The sequence below is a fragment of the Pelodiscus sinensis genome, chromosome 1 (genome assembly GCF_052426305.1).
Source record: "Pelodiscus sinensis isolate ZL-2025 chromosome 1, ASM5242630v1, whole genome shotgun sequence".
NCBI classification, from domain to species: Eukaryota; Metazoa; Chordata; order Testudines; family Trionychidae; genus Pelodiscus; species Pelodiscus sinensis.
Genome location: NC_143052.1, coordinates 253,741,351 through 253,752,500, shown reverse-complemented (window position 1 = coordinate 253,752,500; position 11,150 = coordinate 253,741,351). Strand labels below are relative to the sequence as shown.

Genomic DNA, 11,150 nt, shown 5'->3' with positions numbered 1-11,150 from the left:
GATCAGGCCACCCCAAGTTCTAGCTGGTCTTACAGTTACTTTGTATGGCTGCATAGGTCACGTTCTGAAATGTGGACATGGTTTGGCTGCATTGGTCCCAGGATATTAGAGAGACAAGACGGGTGAGGTAATATCCTTTGGTTTGAAAAAAAAAACCAGACTAATTGCACAGAGCTTCCTCTTCTTCAGATCCTATGTAAGCTTGAAAGCTTACCTCTCTCTCCAACAAAACTTGGTCCCATAAAGGATATCACCTGACCCACCTTCTGTATCGTGGTCGCATTGCTTTTGAATGTTGATATGAGTCAAGATTTTTTTAAGAAAGAACAGAAATTGCTTTTGTCTGCACTATCCTGGCTTCCCTAATGAAGATAATTCTGAATGAAATACAGCAGTATAAAATTAGAGGTGGCCTGAAATTGAAATCTTAACTCTGAACCTCTTTCTCTAGTGTTCATAGGGTAACAGATTATTGATCTTCAGATCAGAAACTTCACCTGTGATTTTGATTCTGAATTTCATCCAAAGCCAGATAGGCCAGTTGAGCTACACCCAAAACTTTCAAGAACAGTTTGTGAGATGAGTCCAAATCTGAACTCTGTCTTTTGTTCAGACTTGAATCACATACCCTAGTTTCTATTTAATATGCCTTTGGACCTAAAAAAAGTAGCTCCTAAGCTTATCTTTAAGTAAAATATAAATTGTCAGATTTTCCATTTGTGTAAATTCATATAGCTGTGTTAAAATTAATAACATTAATGGCAAAGGATCTAACTCAAAAGCATCTTGGATTTGATAAGTCAAATGGTTATATTTACATGGTTAAGCATGGTTTATCATGGTTAAGCGTTTTGCTAAATAGAGACTGTTTCAATAAATATATTTAAAGTTTAATACACGCTTAAGAGCTTTGCAGAATTGGGTCTTTAGAGTTCACTTCATAGCTAATGACTTAGAATGCTGCCCAGTTACCAGTGAAATGCCAAACACAAAATCCTTTGAGTGGCATACATTAGAATGGAGTAAAATTGGATTTTAAAGACCTTGGATTTCTCAGTTTTATGTTTTCTTAGAAATATATCTTTCTTTTTGTTTTCTTAGAAATATATCTTTTTAGCAAGATGTGTGTCTAGTTTTCTTTTCAGTCATTGGTGGTGCTTTTATACCTCCTTCACTTGTACATTTTTGAATTCCTTAAATTACCATTTGTAGAGAACATCTCTAGTGTTTCCTGGAAAAAGTGTATTGAATCCTGTTGAGGCATACTTACATGAAAGGAGTTTTATGTCATCAGTTTGTTCCCTGTGGTGCTTTACTGGATATTCCTGCAAATGTGATCTTAGCCTCTCATGTCTCCTTTAAAGTTAGAATTAGGACTGTCAAGTGATTAAAAAATTAAATCGCATTCATTGCCTCTTTGAAATGCTGTGGAATCCCCAGCTGCCCCTGGCTCAGTGCAGTGCTGCCCCTTGGAAAGGCCACCCCGGCGTTTCTAAGGGGCAGCACTGTGGGAGCTCAGGGTCAGCTGGAGTCCCCAGCGTGGTGTTTCTAGCGGTCAGCACTGCTGGAATCCAGGGTCAGCTGGAGTCCCCAGCTGACCCCAGCCTCCATGCAGTACTGCCCCTTTGAAGTGCTGCGGCTGCGCTTCAAAGAGGCAGCATAACACAAAGCTGGGGATCAACTGGGCATTCCAGCTGATCCCTGGATCCTAATATGCTGCCCCTTTGAAGCACCGGGGCAGTACTTTAAAAAGGCAGCGCAGCATTAACACCTGCAATTAATGCATTTAAAAAATTAGCATGTTAATCCTACCCTGTGTTAATTGCAGGCATTAACACACATCATTTGACAGCCGTAGTTAGAATTCATGAACGCTACCATAAAACCTTTCTGCTGGAGTATACTTCAGTGGTTACCTTTTACTCCAGTTCTTGCTTGCCTTCTCGTAATAAAAGTAATCCCCACCGAAAAAGTAAGAACTGGATGTAGTGCATTCATATGTTTTTAACACCTGCTTCCCCCAGTGTCCAGACGTGATGCTTCTGCTTTTTTACCTCTCAGTGTCTCCTGCAGACTGCCTCTGTAGGCCTTCCATGGCTTAGCCTTCTTGGTGGGTCAGTTCAAACCCCTTCTGGGGTACAACAAACTGAAATAGAAGAAGTTTCTCGTCCCCTTTGGGCTAGTTATAAATAAAATGGTTTATTTATCCAGCTTGAGTTTAATTCCCCTCTGTAATTAAATCAGCAGGGTTCCTCCTGAACTCCTGTTGCTGATCATAGCCAGCAGTAGGCTCTGGCCTGAGCTGGTTCCTTTGGTTGTTGGCCTAAGGAGCCTCTCTCCTCGCTCCACAAGCTCCAGCACAGAACTGCCTCAGACGTAGCAAGTAGCTCCTTTCAGGTCAGCCTGCTAGGCCTTGATTTACTGTTGCTGATCCCCTGCCCTACTAGTTGTTGGAGGACAAGATTACAGTGGTTCACAAAATAGCTGCTCCTGAGATGCTTCTCTAGGCAAGCCCAGAGGCATGGATGCGGATTTTGTGGATGCTCTGGAGCTATTTGGTGGCTCAAGGTGGAGCTTGGGGGAAGGCAGGGAGCAGCGAGCGATGGATGGACAGGGACCTCAGGGAAGGGGAAGAATGGGGGCTGGAAGAGGCAGAGTGAGAGTTGCACCTTGGAGGAAGGAGACAAAGTGAAGGTAAGGGTCTTGGGGAAGAATAGAATGGGGCAGGAAGAAGTGGAGCAAAGGTGAGGCCTCAGGGCAGAGCAGGGGTGGAGCATCCCCCAGGATGGAAAAGCTCTGCCCCATCCAAGAAATGCATCCGCTTTTTCGGAACAATTTCCAAAAAAGTGGACGCATTCTTTCGACATCTCTGTATGTGGAATAAAGGATGTTCCAAAAGAGGAGGTTTTTCCAAAATTTGGCCCCGTGTAGATGGGCCAAATTTCGGAAAAGCCTCTTCCAAAAAAAAAAGGCAGAAAAAGATACACAAATTGTGGTTCATAATTTGTGTATCTTTTTCCGATATAACTCTGCAATCTAGACATAGCCTAGCAGAGCAGTGGATTCTGCAGAAGAGGGCCATGAAGACCTAATAAACCTCCCATCTAGGGTGACCAGGCGTCCTGATATTATCCTGAACAGTATCATGGGTTTTTTCTTGGGGCAGCTCTGGGGGGAAATTATCCTGATTTTTCACACTTGCTGATCACCTGCCCTCATTACAGCGACTTTTTAGATGCTGCTGGTTATGAGGTCTAGTTTGATGTGAGACTACTGCTGCACAGAGGTCAAAAGTAGCATAATTCATTCTTCTCATAAAGATGAAAGGGAAGACTACACAAAAATGATCAGTATTCTGTTTGACAAACTGACACTTTATAAGTTTTAAAAAACTTGAGTAATACATGTTAGATTAAATCATAGAAAGAGATTTTTTGAAATCCAGGATAAATGTTACAATATTGAAAGTGCTGCCAGAAACCCAACGTGCTCCTTTTGTGACATCATCCAGTCAACACTGTGTTCAGAATATGCACAGCCTGCATTTCTAGATACAAATAAATGCTAGATTCATTCTATTTTATGCTATTTACTAATTTCTCACTATTTAATATTTTTATCAGTGATCTGGAAGAAATCCCCACTCATAACATTTTCAGACAACATAAAGATTGGGAAAATGATAAATAATGAGGAGAATATACCTACATAACTTGATAAATTGTGCACAAGGAAATAATATGAATTTTAACATGGTTAAATGTAAACATACTGTGACAAAGCTCCTATGAAAACTCAGTAGGTCCTGGCAGATTTGGCACCACACCTAAGGCATTAGTTTGCTGTTTGTTGATCTCTTTTCATCATTAGCCACCATATTCTAAAACAGAGAGCAAACTCCACAGCCCTTATCCCTAAGTGGAAATGTGGAGGTCAGTGTTGGGGGGATCCTGGGCCCACCCTCTACTTCGGGTTCCAACCCAGGGCCCTGTGATAGTAGCTACCTGTGTGAATCCCCTACTCCTGCTGTAAGACAGCTCCAAGATCCCTGGGCTACTTCCCCACACCTTCCCCAGCACCTTCTTTCTCTCTGGCTCATCCTCCTAGTGTTCACATGTTGTCTCCTTTTCTCCCACTCCCAGCAGCGCTATCCTCTCAGCTACCCACACACCCCAACTGTAGGCAAAGCTTCAATAGCCAGTCTGAACTGGTTTTCTTAATTACCCCCAGGTGTCTTAATTAGCTTAGGCTGGCCTGGCCGTACAAGTCTGGTCAGTTAGCCCCAGGTGTTCCCACTGCCCCTGATTGCCTCTGCTGGTTCTAAACAAGCCCCTCCCTGTTACTCTGGGAACAGAGATCTCCTCTGTCTGAGGCTAATGTTCCACCCTGTCTCTGACTTGACCCTGTCAGTCTCTACTCTGCTCTCCCCTACACTCCTCTCTTTTCCAGAAAGGGTGTGGGGGGGAGAGGGTTGCTACTACTATTAATTTATGCACACCCCATCGATGGCCCCACAAAATCATGGGACCTCCTCCTGGCTATGGCCAAGATAGCAATTTACAAGACCAGGGAGCAGAGGCGGGTTGAAGGAAGGGCCTGAGACGGTGGGGCCTGTTTCTACTTCTGTATCCGTTCACGCATCCAAGCAGAGTTCCACTGGGTGGCGTTTGCTGGCTCTCTTGAGGCCTTTGAGGGGCAGTGGGTTCTGTCCAGGATTCTCTGCTCACTGTCCCTGTCCAGCTCCCTTATTTTAGCCCTTTGACCTCCACACCCATCCCTGTTTTTCTCTTTATTTGTCCCCCATAGTCATTTGGTGTTCTGGGCTCTGTGGAGTCTCCCCATAGGTTGGGAGGAGGTCCTGAAGATGTGGATGGGCTTATGCCTCCCAGCCTCCAATAGGACTACTTTTTTATTGCCTTCTGTTGTGACCCTGTCACAATATACATCTAGGAACAATGAATGTAAGCCATGCTACCATGATGGTGGGTTTTTATCCTGACAAGCAGTTACTCTGGAAAAAATAGGGTCACAGGGGATAATCAGCTGAACACGAGCTTCCAATGCAACACTGTGGTCAAAAGGTCTTAATGTGATTGCTGGATGCATAAGCAGCAGAATCTCAAGTAGGAGGAAAGAGGTTATTTTACCTCTGTTTTTGGCACTGATGCAGCCACTGCTGAAATGTAATTCTGGTGCCCACAATTCAAGTAGGTGGTTGATATCTAGAACAGGGTTCAGAAAGGAGCCATGAGAACGATTAAAAGATTAGATGATAGACTCAAGAAGCGCCATCTGTTGAGTTTAACAAAGAGAAAGTTAAGGCATGACTAGATGCAAACATTTGATAAAGACCTCCTCTATCTAGCACAGAAATGTGTAACAAAATTCAATGGCTGGACGTTGAAACTAGACAAATTCAGACTAGAAATAAGACATAAATGTTTAAAACCAGGGTAATTAACTGTGGGAACAACTTACCAAGGATCATGGTGGATTCTTTATCACTGGCCATTTTTAAATCAAACTTGGATTTTTTTTTTTTAACAGCTATGCTCCGGTTAAAAAGGAATTTATTTTTGGGGAAGTTCTGTGGCCTGTGTTACACATGAGGTCAGACAAGGAACCACAATGTCCTTTGGAAAACTATCAATCTTGCTGATGCAGAAAAATTCATATTTTCTGTTACACCCTAGAGAGAGCAGGCAGTTGTTCTGATATATATATATATTCCCTTCTCTCAGTGTTTCCTTTCGGGGAAGGGCAGCTTTAATTTTCACTGCAGGCTCTGTAGCAGCCTGCCAGAAATACTTTGAGAAATCAAAGTATCTCCCAGCCTGTTTGTAGCTGCCTGTTTCTGAGGCTATGCTGTCTGGTTTCAGGCCTTACTACTAGTAAGGCAGGGATGGGGAACCTTTTTTGGGGTGGGGACCGCTGACCCACAGAAAAATCATTTTGGGGCTGCACAAAAGTGAGACGCAAAAAAAAAAAAAAAGAAAACTAAACCCTCACTGACGTGGCCCTGTACTGAGAAGCAGAAAGATACTCCCCTTATTCCCTTCACACACCAGAGCCGAGGGGGACCCAGACTAATACATTGTGTGTGTTCCAGCTCCACAGAGGGATGGAGGAGGGCTAGCACTAGCGTGGGTTTCACAATGATGGGGAGGAGCCCAAGCCTCAAGGGCCAGATCCTGGCAAGCCAGAGGCCTCATCCGGCCCCTGGACCGTCTGAATTAGAAATAAAACTATTTCAAAAGAAATCAGCCCGATTTTCATTTATAACTAAACTCAACAAAGAAATGTAGGTTTTATATTTGCTTCGGCTTGAAATTGGTATTTATGCAGTGAACCTGGCACTTTGTGTTATAATATAAAATGAAATAGGATTTAAATGTAGTACTGTTTGAGCCAGTATGTGCAAAAAAGAAAGTTGGTAAGCAGACAAAAAGTTAGTCATCAAAATTATATTGTGCCATGTGAAAGATGCGCCTCAAATACCTACTAACAATTAAATGACTGTTTTATTGCAAACTGTATTTTATCAACTGTTGTAATGTTTTCTGGCTCACCCCACCGTATTGTATCAGAAAAGTGTTTGGTATTTAGAATATAGATAAGTAATTGCACAGACTGTTCTGTAATAAACCAAACTGTTTTGCTGCTATATGATAACTCTAAAAGGAAAAATTAGTAAAACTGTAATTAAAAGTGATTTTGTATGGTTTCTCTTACAGGTTGCACGACTTATGGAGATGGGATTTTCCAGGGTAGATGCTTTGGAAGCTCTGCGAGCTTCAAATAATGACCTTAATGTAGCTACTAACTTCCTACTGCAGCACTGATGTTTGTTTATCTACTATCTGCAAGAGGATCAAAGCCACCTGATGGATAGACTCTCAAAGAGCAAAGCCCAGAAGTAGAAATATCTGCCATGAGCAGTGTTTCAAAGTAGTAAGAATAAATGACGCTGACTGTTCCCAAACCCCCCTATAAAGTGGTGGTTACAGTTGTGATTATCTTTTAAAAATAATGTTTTTATCTCTATGTATTTCAAGATATCAAAAATATTTTTTTAAAATTTGGTGACTCTTTTAAATCAGCATTCGACATTTTATCATTCCTAATAAGTAGGAAATGCAAAGGAAACACAAACTGCTATGAACACTAAATTTTTACCTACCAGGAAAAATTACAATCTTTTATTTTTCTCAATTTATTTGCTCTAAAATTGTAACTCTACATTATTTTATGGTATTTTGATTTTTAATCATAGTAATGAAAAATTTTCATCCATTTTGGGGGAAATGTTACTTCCATAAAGAATTAAGGGACTAACATGTCATTCATCAAGAAGTTTTATTGATTTTTGTAATATTTTATCTCTCTCAAAATCCTTTTAAAATAAGTCAGTCAGTATATAATCCATGTAGGATATGACTATTGTTATGTGCGTATTGCAGATTACATTAAGTGACCAGTAGACATTTAAACTATACAGATTGTGTAGATGACTGTACAGACCAGAGAGCATGAAAATACTTGAATGGAAGCAGTAAAAGGGAATTAGCTGATTGCAATAAGATCAGGCCTCACATTAAGCTGATTTGGGCAGATTTGCATGGTAATATGATGGATGTGTTTAGTGTGCCGAATGTTAGTTCCGTTTTTTTTTTGAGCAGGCTATAAATATCTTTAAAAGAAAAACATAAACCAGGCAGGGGAAAAGACCATTCTTCTGGTTCTGCCTGGTCTTAGTTTTCCACTGTCATCACTTCAGACTATTCTAAGTGTGCTGTTGGAGGCTGCACTTACTGTCAGTCACTGTCTGGAAGCCATTGATTCAAGTCAATGGGATTCTAATGGCAGAGGATCGAGAAACAGATTTTAGAGTTTAAAATGATAAATGTACATACTTCACCTCATTTTCTGAAGTGTTGTGCTTCCACAGCTTGGGAGTTTCTGGGTACTGCACCTCTGCAAATCAAGCCTGTTTTTATAAAGGTGCCAGTGCTAGTCCATAGTTAAAATTCAGTTGAGTTTTGCACTTACATGCATAATATATACGGGTGTAATGTGTATTTTATATATTGCATGTTACATGTATTATATATAAATAATTGAGAACAGGACTGGAGATGTCAAGAAGAATGAAGTGTTAGGGGTAAAAAATTGTGAGGGAAGAAGAAAACAGAGGGGAGAGAGGCAAGAGAAATATATTTTAGAAACCAAAATGAGGGGGCAATTTGAATTTCAGAAAATGGCAACCTGACTATATACTTGAAAATGAACAGAAAATAACATTTTTTTCACATTTGGATATGTTTTACCTATTATAATACAATGTGTTATGTTCTTGTCTTAATTTTCATTGGATTGATTAAGAGATTTGAAATGACACCATTATTCTAGCTTGTGAACATTTTAACATGACGTATTTGCATGCAGCTACAATCTCTTTGTAGACTATGCCTGCATTTGTAAATGAAAAATTACTTTGTTCACATAAAAATGATTGGCATTTTTCCAGCATGAATTAAAGGAGATTTCTGGGGTCTGTTAAGTTTGAAAACTGACTGGATTACAAAGAGAAGCCCTTGAACCTTAACAAGCCCATTCAAAATAGCATGATAATTTGCAGCTCAGGGAAAACTTTTGGAGTATACATTTAAGAAGTCCTGCTTCTTTTTATTTTAAAATACTTGTAGTCTCCCAATTACGATAATTAGAATTATATAATAGGTAGCCATAATGTGCAATACATAATTATTGGTAGAATCAGTTACATCAATTTTCTATGGACAGAATTATTTATTTACCTCTTTCCCAATGTAAAGTAAACAATTAAATACTACAGATCTCCAAGTCTACGTCTACATGGTAGTGCTATTTCAAGGCTACGTCTACACTGCAGTGCTATTCCGCATCTTTTGAGCACACCCATTATTTCAAAGTATAACGGGCTTGCTATTCCAATGTCCTAGTAAACCTCATTCCACGAGGCGTAAGGGACGTTTCGGAATAACCATTTATTTTGAAATAAGTGCTGTGCAGACGGTGCCAAATTTCAAAATAAGCTATTTCGAAATAACATCAAAATAAGATACGTAATTTGTGTAGCTCAAGTTGTATATCTTATTTCAAACTACAGAGCAGCGTAGTCACACCCCTTCTGTCGTACTACAGAAATAAGGGCCTATAGAGCTGCATCCATTTGCACACAGATTTTACACTCAGGATTTGCAAATATGTTAAGTATAGTGTAAATTGAGGACATTACTAGAGTATTCACAGAATAATATTCTGTTGGTCTGAATCTTTTTTATTTTTTAATTATAGTGCAATAGCATCCAGAGGTCCTAATCCAGACCTAGGCTCATAGTGCTTGGCACTCTACAAAGGTATAAAAGTATTGGATGAAATCCTAGTCTTGCTGAAATCAATGGCGAAACTCCCATTTGACTTCAAAAAGGCCAAGGTTTCACCTATGGCTACGATCTCAAAATGCTTATAGTCTTTTATAGTTTCCATACAAAAACCTTTTTTTGGTTTTTGATCCCAGACTCTACTGAAGAAATTTTCAAGGTGATTCATTCAGAAAAATGAGACTCAGAGAACTTAAAGCTGGAAATGATCTCTTGGATCAACTGCTGTAGACCATCTCCATGTCTCAGCATGATAATTCTTTAGAGTGTATTTACTAGTGTGTTGTCCAGTCTGATTTTTACTATCTCAGAAGATATGGTTTCCATGTTGAGTGCACATCAGACATTTTTTTGCAAAGGCAAAAGAAAGTAACTGTGCTTTCTGTTTAGCAGAGTACAAATCAATATTCTGTAGGGAAAGGCTTTAAAGATGAAATACAGACCCTGTTGAAGCCAGTGGCAAATATCTGAAGAAGTGGGTTGTATCCATGAAAGCTCATGATCGCATCTACATTTTTTGTTAGTCTCTAAGGTGCTGCAAGTCTGTTTCTTGATTTTTTTAAAGTTTTTCCAGTTACAGACTAACATGGCTACCCCGTGAAACTTTTGTCATTGATTTTAATAAGGACATAGTCTCACCTGTAGGGTATGTCTACACTGCAGCTGGGAGTCTCCCTGGCCAGGTACACTGACTTCCACTAGATTAACATGAGCTAGCACACTAAAAATAGCAATGTGGAGGTGGGTGGACATGGACTAGACACCTGAGTTGAGACCCCCGGTGTCAGGTGGGTGAGAGCCTGAGCTACAGCCCAAGCCTCGATGTCCATGTTGCGGCTGTTAGTGCACCGATTTGGGTTCTGCTAGCACAAGTCTGTCCAGCCGGTTTATTCTCCCAACTGTAGTATGACCATGGACAAAGAGTCTCAAGTAGCAGTCACCAGGACAGATTTCATTCATTCTAAGGGCATTCTTTTGTTGTTCCAAATAATTTACAAGAGAAATAACTTTAACTGCTTGGGATATATACCGAGCTTTCCATGGGATGACTGCACAATTATACAGTGGAAACGTCAGATTGCTAGGGTCATCCCTTTCTGTGAAGGTGCAATATGGTGGAGCTTTCTACAGAAGACGTGTACTTGTCTGAAATGTCCTCCTCTCACATCACAGGGGACAGAGATTACTACCTCTCAGATGATTAAATTGACAGTAACATTTAACTTGATGCCTTAAGGAACTAACTGTTCAAACAAGATTATGTGAAGCTATTTTTGTATAAAAACAAGCAAAATACATCTTAAGGAGTGCTGAGACACTTGGCAAAATAGTTGGCCATCTTCCATGTGGTTATGATACTGTATATAACTCTGGAAAGTCTCATTACAGCTATAATATGGGTTTGATAAAAGGAAATTAAAAAGATATATTCCAGGAATCCTCTCAGTGTTTGTGTGCATTTATTGTACTTATATTTAACTATGTATATCAGAGGTGTCCAAACTTTACAGTACTAAGAACCATAATTGGCACTTTACAATCTAGTAATTTTTTTTTTTTTTTTTTGCATTTGTGCCTGCCTTGATAAATTAATAGAAATCGACTGTCTATTCATAAAACCCTGCCATTAATTAGCTTGGTTTTACCATACAATGTCAGGGAGAGATGGCCCATGGACTAATATTTTATTAGAGCTGATTAAGAATTTTGCAACAAAAATTTTTCCAT

General features: G+C 40.0%; 1 protein-coding gene across 1 annotated transcript in view; it reads left to right on the top strand.

The window, feature by feature from the left end:
- Positions 1–10,860, top strand: part of UBAC2 (UBA domain containing 2) — a 168,017-nt gene extending 157,157 nt beyond the window's left edge. Inside the window, exon 9 of the mRNA XM_075918761.2 lies at positions 6,735–10,860. Coding sequence (XP_075774876.2) covers positions 6,735–6,842 — 108 coding nt within the window. The 3' untranslated portion in view covers positions 6,843–10,860. The remainder of the gene's footprint in view (positions 1–6,734) is intronic.
- The last annotated feature ends 290 nt before the right edge of the window (positions 10,861–11,150 follow it).